Here is a 27,031-nt window from a genome sequence, read left to right as displayed (position 1 = left end):
GAACCTAAGTGCACAGAATCTGTTTTGTGAGTACAGATGTAATTTGCTTGTGCCAGATAAGTTTTCGAGTCTTTTGTATGCGGGCAGTCTGTGATCCCAAACAGAAAAGTGGGAAAACAGTGTCTACTAAAGAGTTCATGTGCATTGTTTCAGTAGCAGTTACAGAAGTGAAGCTGAAAACTCTTTGAAGATCTTCGCTCTTGCAGAGCAGACAAAGGAGAGTATTGCTTTTGGTTTTGTGCAATGCTAACAGAGAATGTTGTAGCGCCTTTTGCAAAGAATGGTTTCCATGACTTTAGCGATCAAGAGATTTCTGCGAGCTAGCAAGTGGGTGCAACTCATTTTTATTCTGGCTTGTTCTTGTTGGATTCATTTCACTGAAGGAAGGGGCTTGTAAACCAAGAGGTAGCGATAAAACTTTGTTCTGTACAGGCATAAACATTTCAGTATGGTTTGGGATTTTAAGGAAGAGATTTTGGCATGCATGGTTGGTCCCTGGCAAACACCCGAGAAAATTCATGCCAGTCTTAGCAGTAGGTTATGATACCCCTGAAAAATCAAAACCTAAGTAACTCACAAAAGCTATGTCTTGTTTCACCAAACAATTTGCTTGTAATCAAAATCTTTCAGAGTATCTTCAGGTGCATTCTTAGTCTTTTAAGCTTTCCTTATGGGCGGTAAATTTTCTACCTTTAAAAAAATTATGTTTGGGGAGGAAAGAGGGTAATAATGGAAATGTTCTTGGGCTGTCGTTAATGTTCTTAGTCTATTTGGCACTTGGTCACTTGTGTTTGGCAGGTTGACTGCTGTGATAGCTGCTCCTGCATCTTTGGGATGCCTTGGCTAGTCTGAGACAGCAGGGCATGGATGTGCGTTCTCATCTGTGTTGGTGCTATCCAGGGCAGCTTCAGGAACACGCGAAGAGACGAGGGCAGGTGGAAGTCGAGACGAGGGCAGGTGGAAGTTGGGAAGAGTAAAGATGGGTTGGAGAGGGGGAAGGGGGGTGAGGACCTAGCTGGCCTATTAATGAAGATCTGCTTGTGATGGCTTGCTTGAGAACACTAACGGTGTCTTTGAGTTGCTGGTCTTACTTCTCAGGAGCGAAGGACAGTCTCTCTGAAGGAAAGTAAAGTGCCCTCCACAGGGAATACCTAGAGTTCTTTCTGCAGTTCTCTTTTTTTCAAGTTTCTGTTTTCACTGAGTTTCAGTATACTGTTTTGATTCATCATTTTCCAGATTCCTCTCTAGTTTTATCAGCTGCAACCTCAATGCAATCCCTGAGTCAGTTGCTTTAAAAGCTTTCTTGTTGGGACTAACGCAGTGTATCTTTGGCTTCTGAATGGCTTTTATAAATAATTTCATGTAGCCAGCTGAACTTGGCTTTGGGTAATCTGTGTGACATATATGTCTGTACAACAGCCCTGAGACAGCTGGAAATTGTTCGACGTTATTAGTGCAGTTTAGTAAAACTAGCAGGAGGTTCATCCCGCCTGGATTTATTTTTCAGCCTCCAAATGATATTGTATTCATGTATGTATGAAAGGAATTGAGTACGTCATTAGGAAAATGGAACTTGCTTTTTATTATTTTAAATTGTGTAAGGACTATAATTGCTAAGAAATGAATGTGGAAAGGTATTTCAGAATACATTGGGTGGTAAAAGAAATTATGGGACTTATGACACTGGGGGAGCAAATGAACAGCAAAAAAATAAACTAAATCTATCTGAACATGCCATTATTGATTTTCATTATTATTACACACAATTCTGTAGCTCTCATCAACACATAGCATGTTTTTATCTTCTTGGAGATAGCACTATTCTGTGCTCTGTGGTTCAAACAAAGACATATTTTATGCAGTCTTCAAAAGGTGAGAGACTAAAATGTAGTGACTCAAGGAATTTAACTTCTGCCCCCAACTCCAGTGACAATGTCTGTTACAGTAGGAAACAGGAATCCTGCGGAAGCAATTTATAGAGTGTATGGCTGAAAAGCTATTCTTGTTCATAAAAAAATTTCTCTATGGCAGAATAAATTTCCTCTGTGGCTGATGCAAAGCTATGTTGATTTGCTCAAAGGTATGAAAGAAGGCTGATACAAAGTAGGGCCCGTTGGATGGAGGCAAAAGGAAGAAAGGAAAATACGTTTGGTAATTTGTGAAAAATTAGGAGGATCCTCAATTAAAAAAAAAAAGAAAAAGATTTAAGGGAAGCAGTTACTGGGCTGTCAGACATTTATGATACAAATCAGGAGACTGGGAAGTAGCAGTTAGAGAGGTCAGTTTGGGTGAGAAACTGTTTTCCCGGGGCACGCACAAATTCAGGGTTAACTAATACACCTACTGATTAAAAGTCTTGGCTAGTCAATGGTGGATTTGCTGTCTTGCTTCATGAACTGGGAGCCATTCACTGTGTGGCTGTGGATGCATAAGCAGCACTTACAGAAAATTGAACCAGTAGGATAGGTTTTTTTTCTCCCTGAATGTTTGCTTTCCACATTGCAAGGGTATTGCAATCTCATTTTCAAAACTATTTAATGTGACACCTTACTGATCTTACTGGAAAATTTTTATTTTTCCTGGAATATTTGTTTATACTTCTTTTACTTGACTGTTACATGCGAGCTACCAACTCCCCATTTTATTCCGTGCCTTTTTCAGACTGATTCTGCTTACCTGCCCAAGAAGTCCCGTCTGCCCGTTCTCTTAAAATCATCCAGACCATTAGCAAACGTGCCTTTGGACTCCTGTATGTGGGAGTCAGATTCAAAACTACGGCGTCATAGCAAGGTGCCTTATGAAGGTCTGAAAGCATGTGAAGTACGAAACAAACCATTTGAGCCACAAACAAATGGAGAGTTATTATTGAATGAGTCTGTAACTGAAAACCTTCAAGAAGAGCCTGCACAGGAAAGCCCATCAGTGAGAGGTAAATAAAGAGCAGGCGTAATGACTTGTAATGCTGCTTGAAAGAGTGGCTGCTTTTCTTGTAGTAGAAAGTAAACCAGATCATTTTTAGTTATGTACAATGCTGCTTAATCTTACGATTTTCTTGGGTAGGCAAATATATACAGCTCTTGATAAACACCTTTTTTTTTTTTTTCTTTTATCTTTGCCACTAGAATGTAAAACAGCTTTGTATGGAATACCAAGTGCTTTGTATACATGGCGTAAAGTATATAATAAATGACAGTTTCACAGGGTGCCCACACATGCACACATGTATGTCAATGTTTAGGTAAATAAAAAATTTCCTTTATATGATGCCAAGTCTAATGAAAACTGTCTGTAATGGAGACAGGAGATTATAAAAATACTGTATTTGTTTATGCTGCATAAATAAGTTTTTCCAATATTCCACTGATCAGTCCAGTCATACGTGTCTGTTTCCAGTGTGCCTAGGTTAATTTAAACTCAGTTGTTGACAAAGTATCTGGATTGCAAAATATGATAAATTGTAAGATAGAGAACAGTGGGTATTATATAAAGATTTGGAGTGGTAAAAAAAAAAAATGCACTTAGACTAAAAACTGAGTAGAGATGTAAAGGATAGGTGGGGGAGAGAGGAGGTATAAATATAAGAAATAAGATTCAATCAAGTAGCAAGTCAGCCACTGTCAAACGCAGAGGTTGCAGGGGCTTTGTTGTTAATGATAACGTTAGTGCGGTAAGGGACAGGTGCGGCACAACCTTATTATAAGTACTCACGTTGGTAGGACTCTGGCAATTAGTTTGGTAGGTGCAAAATCCATGGAGAATTCTGAGGAGGGAAGCACTTTTGAATTGGATCCTGGAATGAATCGGAACCTGTTTGGGCTGCAGTCTTGTGATTTCCTTTCCCTGCTGATTTCTTTACCCTGGATAACAGTTGTACTGCGCCCTTAGTGATTCCGAAACTTGATGCAATGGGAGATTGTAGAAGATTAGTTTATGATCAGTGCTCCTATTGGTGAAACTTTTTAGCCTTTTCTCTAAGCTTAACATAAAACATTTAAAAATGCACTAAAAATTGATTAACTGGTACATTACAAAGGGGATTTGCAAATGTTTATCTTCATTTGTTGGTAGGAAGCCTTTGCAATTCACATTCTTAGTAGTTATAATTAGTTCAAGTATTTTAAAAATACGTGCAAACAGTTCCATATGACCAGTAATGTTTGTATTACATTTTCAATAGTTTTTCTTCCCTAGGTGATTTTCCTGTTCCAAATTGTCAGAGAACCAGATTTGGATTTGTGGGGTGGTTTGTTTTGGGGGGGGGGGTGAGGGGGTGGTTGGTTGTTTGGGTTTTTTTAATCTATCCCCACTTAATTTTTTTTCAGTCACTTACTGACTTCTGTTTTACCTTCCCCCACTATTCTCCAGTTGACTCATTGCTCAAACTGGATAATAGTGAGATCCAGACGGAGCTGCAAGGTGTTGATCTGGGTACAAGGAGCAAGAATGAATACGCGATGGACACAAACCAGGAAAACTATCAAGGTAAAGCATTTATATGGTATAGTATAAAAAAACAAAAAAAAAATTTTAAAACTCTTGTTTCTTCTGGATTGTGCAAAATTGTAAATTACTGCAGGTAATTGTCTCCCTTGCCATTGTGGGTTTTAAATCTCGTTTTCTTAGCTAGTATGGATTAATTGCTCTAAGAATCCAAGTTGGTCTTTTAAGGGTTACTCTTTCAGAAGAGCCACAGGGATTTATGAGTCTGGTTTCCAGTAAAAATAGCGAGTTGTATGCCTAACTCTGATCTCTCTTGCTAGTGTCCTCAATTCTGAACTCTTCTCTGAATTAAATGTTTGTTACTTATTGCTTCTGCATCTAGTTGTGAACTATTGGAATGAAGCAATTGAATGATAGAATTTTGCTTATCTGAATTATTTGAAGGCATTCAACTAGGTTGAAACCTAATGGAATTGTTTAATGAAAATGTAAATAGGCTTAATACTGTGTATTATGTGTTTCTGCATCATCCATTAGTCTTTTTCGGGAGGGCTTGAATAACCTGGTTAACGTGTTGTGTATAGAGTACAGAGGATATGGCCAATTTTGTAATCCTTTGTCACATCTTTAATTTTATTTGTGTAAGTAGTCTCATTGAAGCCGGTCAGTTGGTTTGCAGGATTGTGCTCTATGTGTGCCCTCTCTGTGTGTGGACAGAGAGCTTATTAGTTCTCCTTTAATTAAAGGGCAGTGTTTCATTAAAAACTATAACTAGTATTCTAATCAGAAATATTTCTTCCCTAATTTCTGTTTTTATTTCCTGTTTTTGTTATCTGGAATGTTTGCATGAGATCAGGATTGCAGACTTTAAGAGTTCATCTGGTATCTGGCTTTTTTCCATCTCGGTGCACAAGCTTCTCTGACATCTGTGTTACTGCAGCGACCGACTGGTAGAAAAGGAGGAGAAGCTAATGAACTTCAGTGTTGCATTCCGTTATTCAATGCGTCTTCTTGAATTCATACATGGGCATTTTCTTGGAAGTATTTCTGTCCTGTGATTCTGTAACCTTTGGAATGACATACATAATGGTGTGCAGCAATCTGTATACTGCAGAGAGCATCATCTACCCTTAATTTCAAATATATTGATATCCCAGTATCGCAGCTTCAAGTTGTGTTTGGTTTTATTCTCCTTGTGCCTGGGCTTGACTTGGGCCTTCATATACAGCTGCCCGCCCCGACCCCGAGATCAGATGTAGAGCTTGAACCTGAGCATTCGAATTCTCCGTGGAAACCAATTTGAAAGTATTAAGACCTCCGCAAGATCAATGAATGACTCCTGAAAGGGAGGTTCTAATTCGTAGTGATCTTTTGCAGAACTAATAGAAGGGGAAAATTTAATTTACGGATAACCAGAAAATAACCATTTTCTTAGATACTTACACATACAGCCCTCAACATACACAGAACTATAAACATAGAATATGTGTAGGAATATATAGCTTTTATTGGTCTGAATCTGGAGTGATTGCATTACTTATGAATGGCAAAGCCAACTAAGGGATGTGCTGTGCATGCCAAATGAGTGCCAGTAAAACCTTTAACACCGAACATTTTTATGGATTTTGTTTAGAACACATTTTAAAAAGAAGTTACTAAAGCCCCTTTTTCAAATTTTACTATTTTGTTGATAATCTTTTTAAAATTCCACTGACTTTATGTTCCAGTTGGTTTTGTATAGATTTTTGAAGTGAGGAGAAGAAGAATATTTAATTAGAAGTTTAGGAAGAACCATTTAAAGTCATAGAGTCTACTTCTCAATCTCAGTGCCTTATGTTTGAGGTTATCGTCTTTGTGGCTGGAAAGGACTGGGCTTTGTCGGTGTCTGATTCAGGACTGCGTATCGCAAAAGTAATGTTCAATCATTTGGGAAAAGAAAGTGGGTGCGTTTTGAGTATTGTTTATTTGAAAGGTGATAAGGGGTTTGAAATATTTGATGTGCCAGTTGAGTTAATGGGCAAATCATAGAAAGAGGTCAAAGGTCCAAAACTAATATTGTATAGTTTATAATTATTCTGCATTTTTATTCTGTTACTATAGAAGTAAATGAATTCATTCTAGTGCTGTTAAGAACAGAATGTGAGATAAAGAAATATTAATATTCACACGCAAGCCTCCTGTTTTTCAGAAATGCAAAATCATCGTAACATTAGCAACGTGAATATCCAGCATTCATTAAAAGAGATAAATGAAGAGTTTCATCCCATGGAACATGACGACATTGACTCAGCCACCGCATATTCAGGTTCCAAGTGCCTGCGTTCTCTCCAATTGAGTGTAACACGTACAGATGCACTTGATGACTGTGAAGTCATAGATGACATAGAAGAATTGAAACAAAGAATTAAGAATATGAAGTCTGAGCTTGAAAAGTACAAAATGTTCATGCTTCATTTACAGACCTCTGACCAGCTTTTATCGAGTGGTATTTCCAACATAGTTTTGAGTGACACAGCCTTGCCTGTGGAAGGACATGTGACTCAAGTGCAAGATACAGCTATGCAAGAAATCAAACCATTTTCTAGTGTACCTCAGCTGATGGATTACAAGATCCACACTGAAAACAAGAATTCAGAGTCTTCAAAAGGACCTGATACATGGACAGAACAAAACCTTAAGGAACGACATTCTGCAAATGAGGCAGAAATTGAGAAAAACCAAATTGCAAATATGCATCTTGATGAAGTGTATCATCTTCAGAACAAACTGAGAGAAACATCACCATCCAAGTGAGTAAAGCTATTACTGTTTCAGGTTCCTTTTTGTAAACAGCAATACCAAATAACATAGGAAGGTAATAGGAAGATAATTTTATTCACATAGAAGCGTGTTGTTATAGTAAAGCCTAAATTTCACTAACATTAACATAAAGCAACTGAAATGTTTAGTTCAAAGATGCCTTGAAGTACAAAACAGTATTTCTCTTTCAACAGAACTGCTCCTGATAAGCTCGTATCATCCTCTGTGATGATTCTATGCCAGACACCTGTGTGTCTCCCCACACCTCAGGTCCACCACTCTCTTTGCTGCAAGACATCCTCTCTTGAGCAAAGTCAGATCTCCTCAGGTTACTCTGTGAGACGGACTGATCTCTGTAATCAAAGTATTACAGTTTTGCATCATTCAGGTTTTTTTCAGGTGATAATTGTAAGAAAATGGAACACCTCATTTAAGATAGAAATGTTTCCGTGGGCAATTGGCTGACAGATTCATGCTAACCCTTCTGTTTGTGTGACCACACTTTGTGTATAAAATAAGAAGTTTACACTCTAGTTATAATTTATTTTGCAGTTGAGTGCTGTAATGCCTTCCTTTGAAGGATGTGAAAGTAGATATATAGAGAAATTAATGAATGAAATTTTATAGCATAAGCTCATGAGCTGGAAAATAATTTACGGGGGGCTGGAAAGTATCAGTCTTGGTTTTTTGTATGATAAGACCGCGGGCAGCATTTTGGCTAGCACATATACAAATCACAGACATAAGTTGGGATCCCATAAGACCAAACCTTTTTTAACATCTCCTTCTCTTTTCTCCCCCCGCCCCCCCCCCCCCCCCAGCCCCCCAATATCTTTATTGTCCTGAGGGCCTGTGGAATGGCAGGATGTATAACAAAGAAAGGTATTTGGCCTGTTGGCTTTCTTCAGAATGCTTGAGTAGAAATATTTGGAGACACTGAGCAACCACCAACATGGACTATTGTATATCTCTTAGTATTACTATCATAAAATACAATCGTGCTACATAATGCATATAAATTTACATACCTTGAAAATACACCTCATCCATTTTACAAAGGAAGATCTAACTGTGTAAATTAAGGAATGAGACAGTATGGATTGCTGTAAAGTTTTTATGGCCACTGTCTAGGACAACTACATGAGTCACAAGTGACAGACCCAAAAGTGAGTTATGCATTTCTTCCTATACAAATGACAATAAAAATTCTATAACAACCCACACCGTCATAGATTTTGTTTATGCCCCATATTTTGTTTGATCCCCTGCATCTTTTCAGATCCTCTCCCTTTTTCTCTCCGCTAATGTATGATTCTGTAGAAAGAAGTCTGTCTGTAAAAAGAGACAGTGGCAGTATAAAGGGGATGTCTGTATTTGCAAGTGCAGAATAAATTTAGTTGATCTGAGTGGAAATTTATATCCTGGCTTGTGGAGTACAAGAGTTTGGACAGTACAGTAGTTGTCATGGTTGTGTCTCTGGTAACAAACATACAGAGACGTGCCGAATTTTCAGACTGGGTGAAACCATCAGCTCAGAAACTCCAATACCGTGCTCCCGGCAGGAAAGTTTCAGAAGAAGGGACAGCTCCATCTGTTCTACCATAGTGAGTTCAAAACAAAACAAAACAAAAGACAACCAGTCAGGAAAAATATGTGTATTCTTAAAAATTCTTTTCGTGTATTCACTCTTATTTAGTTTGACACCTTTGCATGCCATCCAGGTTATTTCCAAGCAGACAAACAAGTCATCACTTTAGTTTCTGCCTATCTTATAAATGAAGCAGTTAAGTGAAGGATAATAACTCACAAGTTATGCCCCAAAATACAAAACTCGGCAGTTAGAGACAATACATTTCTCATTGTGGCTGTAAAAGCATTTTAAAAGAAAATTGAGTGATATAAAATTATAGCTTTGGAATATAAGTTTAATTCACTTTTTATTTATATTTAAATATTATTTATGGTCAGAAAATTACTCTAAAGATAATTTCATTTTCCCAGCTATGATTCATTAGTTCAGTCACAAGCTCGAGAACTCTTCTTTCAACGCCAACAAATTAAAGAGATCCGCGGTGGTTGTGTCGCTTACCATCAACATCTGACGAGCCTTATTAAAGCTTTTGAGGAACTGCTTCAAGCCAGTGATGTAGATTATTATGTTGCTGAAGGCTTCCGCGAACAACTGAATCAAAGTGTACTGTTGTTTGAGAAGCTAGAAAGGAAATTCCTGTATGGTAAGTGGCAGTATTTTGTGCTTATAGTCTGAGAGGTATTAATGTTCTTGAAATTTGAAGGTGTTTTTTTTTTTTTCTTTTTAGTGAAAAGGAAGCCTTACTTCCTTTTGGTTGCTTTTAAATGATTTATAGGGAGCACTGTCTTGGAAGATAACATTTTAGTGCTCCAACAAGACTGGATTTTACTTTTGTAGTTGTCCTCTGTATTGACACCTTCCATTTTGAGTTGTTTATCTTAGAACATGCATATTTTCACTGTTCAAAATATAGTGCATATAGTTTAGTAAAAGTTTAGTTACAAGCAGGCTTCAGGATTTTGTGTTTCAGGAAACAGCCCAGCTGACTTTGTTGAGCCTAAGCACAGGGTATCTCCATTGAAGGGTTCTCATGGGCATGGTTCACAGCTGGTGTTTAACACAGTCTATGTTTAACTAAAAAGAAAAAATTACAGGTTCCTGAAGTTTTTCCCCTAAAGTGCAGTTGATTGGGAGAAGGGTAAATGCAGTGTGGGAGATCTGGGCTGTGCTTTTAGAGTGAAAGAAGAAATTATCACAGAGTAGTCCATCTAGGCAATTTTCTATGGCCAATGCCTTTAAAGAAACTGCAAGGAATCCTGCATGGGACAGTTGGAAGATAATACTATGCTGATTTGCACATTATTGATATTCCTGTAGAAATAACACAAGTTAAATTGTATGCAGGTGTAAAATCGTCTGTCACTGGATGCACCAAGGAAAAGAGCCGTAGACTTTATGGAGAAACCCACCCAAATGGTGCACACAGAAAACTAAAATAAGGGAGGAGAAAAGGAAAATCTATCTGGTTAGAAGGCAGAGGAGAATAACTCCTTTCAGAATTCTGAGTAGCTCATGAATTTAAGAGACTGTGGTATTGCAAATCAGTGTGTATTTGAGGGTTTCTGTAGGGCATAATAGCAGAAAAAGAGCCTCCTGTGCAGGGGTCCTAGGGGAAGTCAACCAGAGAGGTGTTGTCCTGGTGTTAGAGAAAGCCGAGTGCTGAATGGAGTGTATACCCGCGAAAGGACGTTGTAATGTGCACCAGTAAGCAAAGCCCTTTTAGTTATCAGTGAGAACTGGCATATTGTCTGGAAAATGGGAGCTTGCACATCTGAAAATGCTCTTGTCCTTTGACGGTTTATCCCAGTTCCCCCACCTATTGTTTGGCAAAGCATTAAGTTGGAAAAGCAAAGCCGTAAATGTCTGAGAAGTGGGACCATATCAGGAGATGTATTATTCCTGACATTTCTAATTATTTTCCTAAGAGACCTGCATCTTGCTGCCAAATAGCCTAGCTGGTTAAGAAAAGCACGCTATCTTTCATAATAGAGAGCTAAAATGCGACCATGTTTTGTAAAATGAGCATCAAAATCAACATTTGTCACCTGAAGGAAGAGTATATCATGCATATTGCCTTCAGTCCATGGTTTGAAGAAAGTTAGCGGCAAAGTGATGGAAAAGGGATGCTAACATGAGTGAAATTCAGCACGAAAGACCTTTTCCTATCCTCACAAGTGTTGCTCTTTCTGACCCAAGCAACTAGCAATACTTCCATAGATGTCAGCTGCAAAATTGTCATTTTCAGTGAGACACTTGAGGTGGCCTGAAATAGGGACCCTGACCCCTACGTCTGCCTGAAATTGCCTCTAGAAGATCACTTTGTTCAGAAACATTCAGGGCCCAGCCATACGATGATCTGTATCCTGCCTTTCATTAAAGATAGTGGCAGCATGTTGCAATTTCAATTGCTCATATAAAGCAGTTGTATATGAGAAAAAGGTATTATGGCTAGTGTGTCATAGCGTGTAATAAAAGATTGAGTGTATTCAATGATTTCAGTGGCTACAGAGATTCCTTGCATTACAAATGAGAAGACTGTGTAGTGAATAAACATTAAATGCCTTTAAAAAAGTCCCCAAACCAACAGATGGTATCCTATATACTATGAAAAGTCACTGACAACTGAGACAATTCAATATATCTAACACAATGGTGTTGCATTGAATCACACATTAAAATAAAATGATGTTTGTAGGGTTATAAAGAACATCCAGCGTACTAAGAATTGACTGTAAAGAAGAAGCATAAACAACCGTCTGTCTCTGCATTTCCATCCTGACCTTCAGTTCATTCCCCTGAAATTTCAGCTGTGCAACTCCTGCCTGCCACTTTTGCTTAATTGCACAAAATTTTTAAGATATGGGGAGCCAAGGTGACACCACGAAACTCTTATTTCCGTATTCAAATTAGTGTCTGAGCCCAGGTCTCTTGCACTGAATCGTGCTTGTGCTCACACGCTATACCACTGAGAATATTGCAGGCAAAATCCTGTGTATGCCCTTTCATTAAGGGTAACTGGTTAGCCTGACTCTGGGTGGACAAAATCCAAGTGAGATGGAATTGTTTTTATATATTTTTTTATTGAAGAAGTAGTGGCGTGTACCCACAATCCTTTTGCCATATAGCACAATATTTTACATCTGTATGCTAACTAAAACACCAAGGCTGTAAAATCTGGCACCTGTGGTACCTAGTAATTTTTTTTGAACTCCTGGGAAAGCTATTGCTTTGTTGCTGGGCTATAAATCGTTTTGCTCATGTACAGCATTTGACATTAATACACAGTGTGTTGAGTATCTGTTGACTTCTCTAAATTCTCATTAATTTACCATTCTATATTTAAATAGTTTAAGATGGAGGGGAAAAAAGTATAATTCTCAATATCTGTTTTTAATCAGATATTTCTGCTTTGCAGGAGAATCAATAGGTACAGAAGTTACTGTACTCTATGAATTAGCTCAAAGGTAAGAGTGCTATTGAATGTTGATCAAACATACGGTTGTTTGATAAGTTGATAAGGATGCTTCATGTTTTGTAGCAGAACTTCCACTGTTTTGCTTTTTGGGAGGGCTTTGCTTATGTTGCCTTTTTCATTAATATCGATTTTGTTAATAAAACATCCACAGAAAATAAACTCGGGCTTTTTTCCCCACTTCTCAGCAAACAGCGGAGATACTGAGAGGAAGCATCATGCTACCAGGATTGTTCCTTTCACGAACAAACAAAACATGGGCCATAATCTGCTGTTGTGTATGTTCAGATATTATCCTAATTGCAGGTGCTAGGAGGGATAGTCAGCTAACTTTCTGTTTCCCTGACCTTGGGGGCTGGCTCAGGATCACTGAAGTACGGTGCTGTTGAACTTCATTCTCAAAACACCCTTGTGCTGAAGGTGAAGGGAGCAGGTGGTGTTATGCTGCATATGTTGGTTTTATGCCAGCCTGGGATTCTTCTGTGCCACAGAAATCCTCAGCTGCCTGTTCAAGGCAGCTTGAGGTCCCCTTAACGCGAAGGTGACTGCCTAGTGCTGGAACGTGAACGCTAGGCTGGAGGTCCCTTGGTTATTCCTGCTGGCTTCAGGGAGGTCGGAATTTCAGTCTTGATATATACCTCTGATGTGTGGTTTTTTGTCATGCTCTCTCACGTAAATTCACTTGCTTTACCTGTGTCCTGTAAATTTGACACCATGCTCTCTGTCATGCTTCCAAAGTAAAAAAAAATAATTTTTATATTTTAAAACGTTTTGTTTGGCACAAAAGGGATTATGAGAAGAACACCACAACGTACCAGCAACTGAAGGATGAATCACCTGTACCATCTGCTCTTCATAGCTTGTCTGACTTTGATTTGTCAGAAAAGTCATCTCTGGGATCACCTGAGCACAGGCATGACCTAGAAGGACAGCATGGCACACTGGCGCTTCTGCCAAACAAGTTTCCCCCAGGTAATTTTTTTCCCACTGAAGATTCGCTAGGTATTGGGAAAATGTGATAAGTAAGACACAAGGGAACTAATTAAGAAATAATGAAGAATGTTTGTCTGCTTCAGCTTTCCAGTATCTTGCATAATCATTGCAATTTCAGTAATAAGGCATATAGAGATGACAACGATTTGAACTACCTCCTGTTTGAAACAAAATTAACTATGATATTTTGTGTCTTTGTTGTTTTAGACTATCATCTTTTACAGTACTCCAGACGGTCTTTAAATAGACAAGTTATAAGGGGAAAACAGACAATTGTCAAGAGATTATTACATTGAAAAAGAAAGATTTTCTAATTTTATAAAAGCCAGTGTTGTGTTTCCTTGAGAATTGTAAGTGCTGCATAATTAATAAGTGGTGTCATGTTTGACCTGGATAGTTTCACTAAGCACAAGTGATGCTTGCAGTAGTTTGTTCTAGGCAGCGATGAAAATTTAATAGCTGAGATAGCACGTACTGTTCAGGAGAAAAATATTGCAGAGTAAACCAGGAGTGTATGACATGGATAAACTGACAAATAAGATAGTGACAGTTAGAACAGATAAGTTCCTGAGCAAAGCTGAAACTTACAGCCAATGGAAGAAAAATTGTAGAATGGCAAAGCAAGAAGGAAAAGGTACGGTAATGAAACTTGATAGAACAGATTTATTTATTATGGTATGCATTGTGTAAGTCAAAGTAAAATTTATATCTGAGTTACTCTGGTAAGCTTCCTATTGTTATAAGGAAAAATGTGTACTATTGGTGCATCGAGCCTGAATGTGAAGCTGCATTGCAGAACTTTGGATTCATTTCCCAGTACGGGGAATGTTTTAACTAGATAAAATTGTTATCTACTGCAGTTTGTAGGAAGAAGAAATTTAAAGAGCCTTTAAACTGGACCATTGTTTAAGTTAAAATGTAGAGTAGGAGTTTTCACTAAATGCACCGTTTGGGCACTATATAGAAAGAGAATGTTGTGGAGTCAGATATTTAATATCTGCCATTTTGAACAGCTCTGTATCCTTTTATAGTATTAACACACATTAGATTTGACGGGAGTACATAGTGTAAAGGAATATGATCATTTACTCTAAATAAGAAGTGGTCTCTTGGTTTATTTAGAGTTATTAACGGAGCATCTGCAAGAAATTCGAATCCTGAGACAACGTTTAGAATACTCCATAAAAACGAATGAGAGACTGAGGAAGCAGCTTGAGAGACAAGTAACAGACAAGGAACTAGATCAAGGTAAGAATTTATTTCATGACAAATTAAATCCACCTTTCCTGCTTACAGCCTGAGGGATCAAATGCTGCTGGTAATGTTTTGTGTGCTTTTTTGAATAAAGCCCACCCCTTTACAGTTGGAAAATGATGTGCCTTTCTCTCAGTGCTGCGGCGTCTTGAGCTTCAGCAGCAGACACAGCTTTTCTACGCTGCCTGTAGAGTGGCATAAATACAGATCTAATGTGCCCTCTTCCTTCAGTCCGTTGCTTGAAGTGTATCCAGTACCAATGCACAAATCTTTTATGGGATACAGGTACACCACACAGCCTCAAACCTACAGTTGCACATATTGCTAAGAGAACAGGACTACCAGGTAGTTTTATGACATTTGATGATGCTGTGGTTGAATTTCATGCAGAGTAATTGAAAGACCCTTCTAGTTCTGTTATCAGCAAACAGCCTGCCTTTTTTTTTTCTTTTTTCTTTTTTCTTTTTTCTTTTTTCTTTTTTTTTTCTTTTGTGCCTTTGGAATCTCATTATTGTTGTAATGGTCTTTGATTTTAGGATGTCATCCTCTCTTAATTCTCTGCCATGTCCAGCCAGGGGCAGTTGCAGGAGAGGAAGCCCATTTTATCAACATAATTTCACTGGGGCCTGTGCCCAGTATGAATAGAGGAGGAGGTGCTTTGCTCTAAATTATGCCGCTGCTATTGATCCAAAGTAGGAATGCTGTGGAATTAGCTTTCCTATCCCCACTCTGTGTTTACCTGGGGTGATCAGTGCGGCACCGCTGCTAACAGGACTGTTGAAGATGCCTTCTCTGGAATTTTCTGACTGCTTTAAAGCCAGCTTATGTTTACATACAGGGACAAAATATCTGTAAGACAGAGCCTAGGCCGTGGTGTTCAGCTTGTCATTTGAATTGATTGGCCTGATAAATGTGATCTGCACAAAATGACATTGTAAGTTTTTAATGAGAAATACCTGACAGAAACTGATGGTGATTTTAACATAGAGTTGGTTTTCATTCCAAACTCTAATATAAAGCAGTGGATGAAAAATACTAAAAATAGGTATGCAAATTCAGAGTCACTGCTTTCTGTTGCTAGTGTTCAGCATCTTTGAAAGCCAAGCTCTGTGGTGCATTTAAAACTTTTCAACAAGAGGGTAGCCAGCCTTTCACTGAGGATGCTTTGGTAGCACCTTTTCAGGCACACCGTACCAGGCATACTTTCCTACGCTTTACTCTCTTCTTGCTCTCCATTTCCCCCCATAGGACAGTTGATTAATATGCAATATTACTCAGAGTGGAAGCAGGCAATAAACACATACATGCTTTCCTTTTACTCAGTTTCACTAATATTGGCATTAGATTCATTATGTTTTACATCATCCCCGTGATCCATTTCTGTTGTTGTTTAAATGGAGACTACCTGCAAATGGCAGTTTGCTTTCAGGAATAATTTACAGTGATGGAAAGGTGTATAAAAAGCATCCATTTCATTCATGAAGTATTTACGCTGCTGGAAAGGCATACTGTTCTTGTGAAATAACCACACTGAAACACTTCCAACTCTTTTACAGCTTCATAAAGATTCTAGCAAGGGCATCCATTAATGCAGTGAAAGTATATTTTCTTTATAAACTGTCTTATGCCTTCCATCTGTCTTCTTGTTGCCTTAGTGCATCCACCAACACATGGAGGAGAAATTTGGAAAAGAAAGGAAAAAAGCGACTACCTGTTAGAACAGCTCCTTTTTGTTACTAGGTTCTTTCAGTGCTTCCCGTTTCTCTCTGTTTTGAAGATCTCTTTCATGTTATCAGATATGCGTGCTCTCTCTATTCATCTCTAGCAATGATGCTACTTTTTTTCCTAATGGATGGGCTTTTTTTGACTTTCAGTGTAAGAAGTCGTTCTGAAGTGAAGTTGAAGCAGATTTTAGCTTTTGGACATAATAATTCAAAGCAATTTTTTACTTTTAACTTAATACCCTTAGTTTGTTTTCCTTTAAAAAACAAAACCAAGTTGTAACGTACTTCATTGTTGATGAGAGCCTGTTAAATTCCTGTGATATTGAGTTGTTTGTTCAACCAAAGTTAATGCACGGAATTATTCTTGTCTCATAAATATTATATGGATGTATATACACACATCTGCCCACTATTTTTGCCATGCTATTTTTAATATTTAGATTTTCTAAGTATTTAAATGCCTCTGGGCTTCTAGTATTCTATAAATGACTCAAGTGCTGGTAATGACTACATCGTTACTATAGAGCTGAGGTTTGCAGTGCAAGTAGAACCAAAATAATTGCTTCAATCATTTCAAATGTTAGGCTTGAAAATAAAATCAAAGGTTTAATTTTGAGATTCCTAGGTTTCAAATGTTATTAACAGCAGTTAACATTAAAAGGGGCTTTTGTTTGCTTTTTTTTAACCCATAAGTAGCTAATGTATCTACTCAGACTTATCTTCAGCTTTAGTATGCCTTTATTTTGCTTTACCTGGGAATGAAGATTTCCTTCCTCTTTGCTGGGGTTTTCAATAGTGCCTGTCTTTCAGTCTGTGTTTCCTTTGAAACCTTCAAGGTACGCTTCTTTAGCACTCACTTTTTCAGTACAAAACATAATGAAAACTCGAGTGTATTGCAATTGTGGGCCCCGATGCTCCACTTCACTCTGGTTAGATGGACCTTTGCATCTATGGAGAGCGTAATTGATGTCAGCAGGGCTCTGCACAGAAGTAGTAGTCTCAGTAGTGGGTCAGATTGCAGGATTGTGGCCTTATTACCACTGGCTCTACATTATCCCTTATTATGTAAGATAACTAATAGTTATATTCCAAAGCTTTTCAGTAGAACTGTGATAGCATAACTTTTCAAATAGGATAAAGCTGGGTGATGGGCAATAAATTAAATTAGAATCAAGATGAGACCATCAAGCCTTGCCACTTCAAGTTGAATTGCTTTGTTAAAATCTGAAAGGAAAAAGCCTTTTGAGTTCACATAGCTACCTCAACTCTTTAACATATAGATAGTAAAATGCCATTAGTGCCAGGCTTCTAGAGCCTTTGAGTCTTTCAGTAACGACAAGAGGTGCATATCATGGCACACTACATCCCAGTTAGGTAGTGGGTAAAAGCTTCAATTGGGATTACAATAAAATGAGATTACTCGGAGGAAGTGCAGCACATCAAATTGAATTGAACTGCCAGAGCTGAAAGGCATCCTCCTCACACATTCAGCTAATTTTTTTGCCAGCTGGTTATTTCTCTATTAACCAAATAGTTGACACTCATGTACTTATCTCAAGCTTTAAAGCGTAGGAGATACTGGGATAACCAATCAACTGAAAAATACTTTTAATAGTAATGTTAATTCCAGTGGGTCCTGAAGTGTTTTACTGACTATAAGCAGGTTTTAAAGGGCAATAACAATTACTTGACTTGCATTTCAGAGGCAGCCACCTCGAGAGTGGAATGTGGCACTTTTCAGATTGTACTGTAACATTACTCATTGCTGTGAGATGAGTAGCATAAATACAGTACATTATGAGGATTACCTAGGCTGGAATTTGACTGACTGGGTACACGATTTAACACTTATATTCATAGGACTAGCGCAATAAGATCCTCAGAGTAGAATTCATCAGCCTTAGGGTTTCTAGAAGTCAGACATCTAAGTCTGTGCTGGTTACCCAGAGCTTCTCGGGGAGGCACTGGAGAAAAGTATGTCTCTTTGGAGAACAGGGCATCTCATCCTCAGAGAGGTGTGTAGAGGATACATCGGATGAGTTGCTCTCTGGAGGTGCCTGTTTCTCCCCACGACTATTGATGGAAGCCATAGGTTGATCAACACTGGCTCAGATATCTAAATGTTAAATACATGAATATAAGAGGGATGAGTCCTAATGCCTGGGACTTTAAATGGGTTCTCAATTTGTAAGCAGAGGCAAAGACAGTGACTCCAGCCTTATGCTCTAGACTGGCATGGTAACAAATGTGTTACCAGACTATTTACGTTATTTCCTGCATTACCCACCGTGGATCAGTTTGTAGAATCCAGTGGTCCTCTGCAACGGTGTCATTAAATACAGCAAAGTATGAAACAGAGCAAGACTGAAATATATGGAAAACATTTGTACCGTTTGCATTATTTTCAAAGAATAGCAATGTCACAAAATATTCCTGCATTTTGTCCTGTTGGAATTTTAGCTGGTAGGTAAAGACTGCCAGGGATAATTTTGCAATTTTGGTAATGGTTGCGCAGCAATGAGAGGTACTTGTGATGCAGGGCTTTGGATTACTTGGCATTAACCTGAACTGCCTTTCAGTCTGTAGGGATAACCTTCAAAATATATAGGGGAGAAATATCTTTCATAACATGTTTTTCTGCCATTTTTTAAATTGCTGTTTAATAATAACTATTTAATCTTTAATGACCTAGAGATGACTCATAAATCATCTTTTATGTATATATTTATAGGTTCTGCAAACATTTTTATCCATGGCTCGGAGCAGCATAATTCCCTGACTTCTGAAATACATTTCCTGAGGAAGCAAAATCAAGTTCTGAATGCAATGCTAGCAAAAGGATCCAGAGGTAAAAATGTAAAACTGTGCTTTACAGGAGTAGACCACAACTCATTTCAGTTCAGAAAACAATAGAATATTAACAGCCCATTCATTAACTGACTTAACCATTCTTTCCACCCCTTGAAATTCCATGCTCAACCATAAGCATTAAAACTGGGGCTAACAATGATAAAGAAATAGCAGTAATGTTCCTTCTTTCTGTTTATTCATAGCATTTTCCATATGGTATTCACTTTCCTTTCGCCATTCTTCTTTTTGCATTCCTTTCTTTTTATACATTCTTTGTCCTTTTCCCCCTGTGCCTTTTATTACCATTTTCTTGCTCCTTTTTCCCCATGCTTCCATTCTGAAGCTCTCAAAAAAAAAAAAAAAGAAAAAAGCCACAGAATAGCATTATTGCTGCAAATGAAACCATTCAGTACAGAGGAGTTCAGAAGGTTCCGAAGTCTGCTGCAGAGGGTTGACTGGACAGGCCAAGTCATCTTCTTTTTGGAAACAATTTAGAAGAGAACAGAACTGAGGGAATCCATTTAGAAGTCTTTGAGATTAATTTTAAACTTTCCTCATTTTCACACCTATGAAGAGAAAATATTAAGTCTTCCTTTTTCTTTACCCCCAAGAAAACCAGCAATTCGCCAACTAGGTTCTTAAAAGCAGCTTAACCTACAATTAGGTTATAAGTCTCTGTATTCAGACTGTTTGTGTAAAAGCACTGGTGCTTCTTCCAGAGTTGTGTATTTTCTCATCTGTTTTAGTGCCTCTTGGTGATTATCAGTTTGTTCAAGTTCTACTTTTTAAATTAATATGTCCCTGCTTTTGTTTGTTTCCACATTTGACAATATGATCTGATAATATCAGGGTTTCTTTTTTATAAGAACCATGATGAAGAGAGAATTGTTGCCCTTGTGTTTTAAAATAATGTCGGTATCTCTGGAGTTTGTGATCTTCTTTTCCTTTTATTCCTGGATGCACTAGAGAAAGAAAAGCCTCTTAGATACCTCCTGCATGTTTTGGTCTCAGGTGCTTTCTGTCTAGTCTTAGCTTAGGTTTTCAGTAGTGAAAGACTGGTGATGCACATTTTTAACAGCACGTGGGGGTTACCATTTTCATATGCGTTCAACAGGACTACTGAAGATAAGGGAATGATTTTCTGATTGTTCGGAGATGGAACGATTCCTCCCTGCTGTTTCTTTGCCGCATCCTTTTCCAACGCTAAATGTAGGGTCACAAAAATCTTGGGGTCCCCATAGGCCTTTCTGATTGCAACTGAATGCTCAGTTGCCCCTATCAGCAATTCTTTGTCACAGAACCAGTCTGGGGAAACAGCTTGTGCCGAGGAAAGAAGGACTGATAGGATACATTCGGCAGATGAATGGGGCTGGGAAGGAGGGGAGAGAGAGATTTCTTTGAGACAAAGAGGAACATGGATGCAACAAGCCCTAGAACAATCCTACTGAGTTCTTTTCTTCCTAAAGAGAAGTCAAATCCATTATTTTGTGAGGATTGGCAGAATTCATGTGCCTGCTTTGGGACCCTGCTGACACTAGTTGTTGAATACTGTCCTTCTGACCAAATTCCAAACGGTGTTGTGGGCATTTGGCGTATAGGACTGTACACAGGTTTTTATTGAGCCTTTGGGAGTCCTGGGGGTTAAATGTTGCACGTTACAGAAACTGCATCTAGCAAAAGTCGTTAGAAAATTGAAAATCCGAAATCCTAAAACTCGCAAGAGCAGCTGTTATTTTCTGACAGTCTCTGAAAAAGCTGATTTTATTAAAAAGCAGAGCTTTAGTGGGTTGCGGGCACTGCAAACACCTTGTGTTTCTTCTTGTTTCAGATAAACAAAAGGAAAACGAAAAGTTAAGAGAATCTCTTTCTAAGAAGAATGCAATCATTGAGCATCTTCATGAGGATTATGAATGCATTAAGAAAGAAAATGAAAGGTTGCACAAACAAATTGGCCAAAAGGAGGATGAAACCAGATATCTGACATGTCAGATTTACAGCAGTCGTAATGAATTAAACAGGTATCGATTCTGTCCACATTTAGACATTCATTTAGAGAAGAAAATTGTCAATGTGACAAGCATGTGTTTAGCCATAGCCATTAACATTAATGAGGTGCATAGATATATTCAAAAGGCAAGGGAAGAATTATGGAGGAGAGGGGAATGGATTTTAGATTTTGAGACAAAAGATAAGAATTTAACACTTTACTTTGCTGTTTATTGGGACTTAACAGGTTGCAAACAGAAATTAATGTAAAGCAACGTCAGCTCTCTGAGAATGAGAAGTTACTGCAGTCACTCCGAACTGAGATGAAGGTTTATGAAAAGCTGGAAGAGTCAAGAAGGAAGAGGACAGGTATAAATGTACAGTTGTCTCTATACCCTTAGCCCTTGCAACCCTTCCCTCTCCGAATATGTTCTCGTCAAAGGGCAGTAAGGCCAGGTCAGTATTTCTTTGTTTCTACTTGTGTCTGCTATGCAAAGCAGAACTGACAACTTGATGATAAAATGCTGCTTTTTACTTAGGAGTGTAACTGTGAAGCTGAGATGTGTGATATGTTCTGACTAAGCGCACCCAAGTTTCCTTGATCTTTTTAGCTAAGCTAAAAACAAATATTGAAGATTCAGTGGCTCAGGCTGGATAAGCTTCATGGGGATCTTAGATACTTACTTGTCATCTAAATACATGCTGCTGCATCCTCACAGTAGTGCTTACTCAGGTAGCTTGTGCTTTCTCTTGTCTGAATGTGAGGGTAGTGTCTTCTCCCTAGGGCTGGGGAAAAGTGCTGGCACTGTTTTCTGAATGAGATGTTTAATAATTTCCTGTCCACTTTTCTGTCACTAAGGGTGAGGGGTAGGAATGAGACTTGCACGAGTTCTTCCTGCCCCTTTTAGAGAAGCTATACCACCACATAGCTGATGGTATGGTTAGGTAAAGAAGTGGAATGCTGTTCATTGCGGCATACTCGTTACAGGATCAGCAAATTTCCCATTGGAAGTTCTTGTAAAAGTTGATTTTTTTTCTTCCTGCTACTCTAAGTAATATGCCCTGCTGTCACTGTATTTCATGCTTGGCTGCAGCAGAAGAGCCCTGTTGGCATAGGGCTTCAAGCCAAAGTTGGCTCAGGGATGGAAGTAAGTCTCCTTGCAGAACTGGTAATGTCATTAGAGAGCAGCAGCAGCCTCCTCATGCAGTTGAGCCCCTTCCCACTGTCTGGAGAACAGTTTGATTTCAGCCTGAAAGAATACATGCAATTGTTTGTGTACTGATCTTCTATGAAAAGATGAACACAGCCCTTGCTTTTTTCAGGTTCAGATTTGTTCCTCTGGTTGCGAGGTGATCACTGTTTTCTTTTTTCTTCTGTGTATAAAATTAAACTCCCAATTCTACCCCATCCTTCCTCCGCACTCTGAGATTACCCATTCCTTTTACTTTCCCCAGACTGTGCATTAATGCACTTCAGATTTTGTAAATCCTCTTCATTCTCTTTTTATTATATTTTTTTTGCTTTTGGCATGAGACTTATTAGCTTTTATGGACAAAGTGAAAAATAATTTTTGGCTCTTTAAATCTTTCAAGGGTAGAAGCAATTAAGACATGCTTTTTGTCAAACCATTATCTTAATGCTGTTTGTAGTTAATTCTTAATATTGAGGATAAAGCTGGCTATAATTTACTTGCTCAGCATTCTGATAATGGCTAATATTATTTTAATTGTTAAAGATGTTAAGTGTTTCTTTTGAAATTGTCTCAGATCCCAGATGTGATGCATCAGAAGAATTCCGAAAAGATCAGAATAATCCACTTGACTTACATGAACTCTTGACTGAAATACAGAGTTTGCGAGTGCAGCTTGAAAGAAGCATAGAGACAAACAAGTCTTTGCACGAGAAATTAGAGGAACAGCTTTCAAAAGAAAAGAGAGAGGAAGTGGGATCAGTGTCAGCTGTGAATATCAACTATCTATTCCAACAAGAAGCCCAGCATTATGCAGGCATGAATGGTACTGTCCCATACATGCTTTTGTTATACGGTAGAACCTGTGCCTTGTTCTTTAAAGATGCTCTGAAAGCTTTATACAACATCGGCTGTACGTTTGGGAGCTGCCCATGGGCCTTTCAAATCCCTTTCCTGTTAGAGCTATTAGTGCCTGGGGAGGTGAAGTGCACACTGCACCGTCTTCTAGCCTCCGACCGTCACTTGCGTTTCATTCAAGAAAAGCACTTGCAGACAGTCTCTGGGATGGAAGGATGCCTACGTTAAAGTGCCATGAATTTTGCTTACCTGGGGGTTCTTTTTTTAATGCAGAGCTCTGTAGTGTTTGCTAAGGGTGACGATGTATTACTCAAGAATGATCAATAAGTGCACTAAATGGTCTTTGTATAAATCAGTTGTCCCCTTTTTGCCCTTGAGGAATATTTTACCTTTATTTCAATCACTGTTAAATGATACTGTTTTAGCAAATCAGGGAAAACGTTGTGTTTACACACAGGGTTAGATTATGGTCCAATATAGATGTACGTGGGATACAGAGGGCACAAGAATGTTCTTCCTTGCTGTTAAAGTACTCCGCATAGTAGCAGCTTTCCATACATCCAGCATAAAGCCACCTCTCCTACTGCCTGTACAGGTGTACCTTGTGTTATGGGAAGCAATAATAACGGGGCTTTTTGGGTCCATACACTTCACCTGACCATGCCTACCTAAATCTTATGCACCACACAGAGCAACAGCACCAGTCAGAGGATTACTGTGAGAGCTCCTGAGACACAACAGGGATTTTTTACCACCTTACTTCTTTTGTGGGTCCATCGTGTGCAATCAGAATCATACTTCAGATGAAATACATAATGAGCATAACTCTAGGCTACTCTGTACAAGTAAGAAAGATGCGGAACATAGCAGATGATAACATTTACGGGTTGCTACTATTCTCTGCACTTTATACTTGAACACTAAATTACAGTCGATTGTTCCATATGGGGCTGGTTCCTTAGGGCCAGGCATGATCAAGTAGGTGTGGAACAGCTATTGTGGGGAACCTGTACCACCAGTATCCTCACATTGCAGTTGTTCCTGCTTAGTTTCTAGGTAGAATCCTAGCTGTTGCTTTTGACCTCTATCAGGTAGAGTAGATAAGAGCTGGAGAAGCTCCTTATTTCTTTAAGAAAATGGTGAATAGAGTTAGAACAGCTTGGTTTGATGTAGACCAGAAAGACTCCTTGGAATGTCAACAGCTGAATTTGTTAGCTTTCTAGATGTACCGTGATTAGTCTTTACTCATAGGTACTTAAGGAATTTGGAAGGTCTGAAGACGGGGGATAGAGATATGATCTTAAGTATGGTATAGCTGTGGAGAGTGTCATACTTTTTGTGGAATTAATGGGAAGCTTACATTTGTTGATTAAAATATCTTTATCAGGATGTATTTTAATTTTCTGACTATGACTTGATTTTGGGAGATATCTAGAACTTTGGATAGATGCTAAAAAAATTAACGTAGGTAAATAGTAGAAGATACATGGCATGGTACTGGAAAATTAGCTGTGTTTCCCTGCTTCCTGAGTCCAAGTGCAGCATCAGCAAAAAAAAAAGAAACAGAAGTAGAGCTAGGAAGTTTTTTTAATGCATGTTGATTTCCACTGATACACTCTTCCTTGTCCTGTTTTTATGTATAGAAAATCTTTGCAAATGCCCTGCTACCAGCAGAAACATTTGTAAGCTGCAGAAACATGGACATTGCATTTCGCTAGCGAAAGCAGGTACATCCACAAGTATCTTAAATTGTGTGTTATCAGTATCCCAGACTTGCTGTTTAAGAGAAGTCTAGTGAGGATAAAAAAAAATCTAAACTATTTTTCCGTCCCAGGTACGCACTCGGCCTCTAAAGACAATTTAGACAGTATTTCACACTGCAGTAGCACTTCATCTTCCAGTACGGCATGTACCCCTCGTCTTGTGCCTGGACATCGTATGTGGGCAGACAAAAATGGGCGCCACATTCTTGGCTTGATTGAGGATTATAACGCTCTGCGGAAACAGATTTCAGAAGGGCAACAGGTTTTAGCAGAAATGGAGATTTCTTTACGAGAGGTCACTGGTACGAAACTGCAGGAGCCTGGAATAAAGGTAAACAGTGAAAGCTGTTAGACGATGGTGAATTTTACCTGGAGGTGCAAACTGTATAGGTTACAAAAGCAAAGAACTAGGTTAATGGTGCAGCAGGCACCATTAACTGAATAACTCTGTCAGGACACCTCAACCTTGACAGTCGAACTCTCATCTAGATGCAGGCACCTATTTGTGATTCTGGGTTAATGAGGCTACAGATACATTAGTTATTTCCGGTCCTTTAATAAGCAATCTCACTTTTACTTGCAACTTGAAATGAGGTGAAACTACTTGCTTTTACTATGGAAACTGGTGATTGTTACACTGGAAACGATAAAAAAGCCAAACAAAAACCCACAACAAAAAAACCCCAGATAAAACTCTCAAATGCTTTAGAAAGGGCTTAAACTGTGACTATGTATCAGTAACGTAAGGATAAGGATAAAAATAATTAAGGAGGTGAAGGCTTGGGATAAACCCAGGAAATATGAGACAGTTAAAAGAAATCTGATATACAGCTGATTGAGTTCCCCACTTACTTGTATTCAGCCCTTTAGTTAACACCAGGTGACAACTGTACATTAATGATTGATGTATGCTAATGAAGGTTGTTTCATTTAGGGAAGCTTTTTAATATTTTTCCACTTCCTGGTATCAATTGAACACTTCAGCAATATCAGTAGTTCGTCTAGAAACTTGAATGTCTCATTAATGATCAAATATTGTCTTCTAAGACGTAGTGTATCATCCTTTCTGCACCAGGTGTGACAGTCATATCAAGTCATGGTGCTCTTGCTGTAGTCTTAATAATTCTTAAGCCAATAAAATGTTTGCCTTGTATTGAATCATGTCAGTCCTTTTCCTCCAGAATGAGGAGATATATCATCCTTTTCCTCCAGAATCAGGAGAACAAATAGTGTTTACTTATGCTAATTTTTTCTTACTTAATATTGTTAATTTCTGGCTACAGTTAATGATAGCATATTTGGGGTGGATTAAATAAGACAAATCTATTTACAAGCTTCAACAAAAGGGCAGGAACAATCTGTACATGTCCATGGCAGCTAATAAGGAACTAAGAAACTTAAACCGCAATAGGAGAGGCTTGGATCAGGCATTTCAAACAACATGCCAGTGGTAAAAAACAGCGAAACACTGGAATGGAGGCTGCTCAGAGACACTGCTCCTGGAGGTGCTTTTGAGAACAGATCACGTGAATGTTTGAAAAATTACATGTAATGCTTTCCTGCCTTGGAGTGGGAAAGTAAACTAGGTGACTAATGAAGATCCTTTTCACCCCTATGGTTTTATGATAATATAAACGTGGTAAAAAACATGTTCATTGCTCTTCAAAAACCAGAAGGCCTTAACTGCATGGATAAATTCGCGCTACTTATTTTTCTAGTTATAATTAGTAAAGCTATTGAAGATGCAGTCTTCAACAATTCTGAAATTCTTTTTGTGGTATCACATGTGTGCTCACACAGTAAAATGATGTCTGAATGACACTTAAGACCCTCTGAAGTATCATATATTTTCAAATGACCTAGTTAAGATACTGATAATGACTGCAAAGTAATCTCTCTGTAAGTTTTTAACTTGTTTCGTTGGTGTAAAGATAAAAGGAGTAAGTTTCACAATTTGCAGTTTCCTATCAAGCTTTACATCACTGAAGTTTCAAACTACTTAGCAAATGGGATATTTTATGTGACAGGCGGATTCTGGGTGGATAACAATGCTAAATAAGTATTCAGAGGATATGCTGCATGGGGCAGGAACCGTGAATGCTTTGCTTTCA

The 27,031-nt window shown here is 38.4% G+C and overlaps 1 protein-coding gene and 1 long non-coding RNA gene across 11 annotated transcripts in view; one reads left to right on the top strand and one right to left on the bottom strand.

Moving 5' to 3' along the window:
* The window catches only part of CDK5RAP2 (CDK5 regulatory subunit associated protein 2), an 83,927-nt gene that overhangs the window by 49,094 nt on the left and 7,802 nt on the right, over positions 1-27,031 (top strand). For 6 of the 8 annotated variants that reach the window (XM_087752813.1, XM_087752814.1, XM_087752812.1 and 3 more), the window contains 13 exons: positions 2,662-2,929; positions 4,366-4,482; positions 6,629-7,229; positions 9,241-9,473; positions 12,246-12,294; positions 13,090-13,274; positions 14,418-14,543; positions 19,005-19,121; positions 20,952-21,141; positions 21,357-21,478; positions 22,877-23,125; positions 24,801-24,884; positions 24,992-25,251. In XM_087752813.1, coding sequence (XP_087608939.1) covers positions 2,662-2,929; positions 4,366-4,482; positions 6,629-7,229; positions 9,241-9,473; positions 12,246-12,294; positions 13,090-13,274; positions 14,418-14,543; positions 19,005-19,121; positions 20,952-21,141; positions 21,357-21,478; positions 22,877-23,125; positions 24,801-24,884; positions 24,992-25,251 — 2,601 coding nt within the window. Of the gene's footprint in view, positions 1-2,661; positions 2,930-4,365; positions 4,483-6,628; positions 7,230-9,240; positions 9,474-12,245; positions 12,295-13,089; positions 13,275-14,417; positions 14,544-19,004; positions 19,122-20,951; positions 21,142-21,356; positions 21,566-22,876; positions 23,126-23,847; positions 24,003-24,800; positions 24,885-24,991; positions 25,252-27,031 lie in introns of those variants that run through there. The other 2 variants (XR_015703669.1, XR_015703670.1) reach the window with 2 other exon arrangements.
* The window catches only part of LOC148056222 (uncharacterized), a 53,235-nt gene continuing 51,304 nt past the window's right edge, over positions 25,101-27,031 (bottom strand). For all 3 annotated transcript variants that reach the window (XR_015703673.1, XR_015703671.1, XR_015703672.1), the window contains exon 3: positions 25,101-25,240. This is a non-coding gene — a long non-coding RNA (uncharacterized LOC148056222). The remainder of the gene's footprint in view (positions 25,241-27,031) is intronic.

The sequence above is a fragment of the Nipponia nippon genome, unplaced genomic scaffold, assembly GCF_047370975.1.
Source record: "Nipponia nippon isolate SJK-2023a ecotype South Korea unplaced genomic scaffold, ASM4737097v1 scaffold_16, whole genome shotgun sequence".
NCBI classification, from domain to species: Eukaryota; Metazoa; Chordata; class Aves; order Pelecaniformes; family Threskiornithidae; genus Nipponia; species Nipponia nippon.
This window is presented reverse-complemented; position numbering and strand designations above follow the sequence as displayed.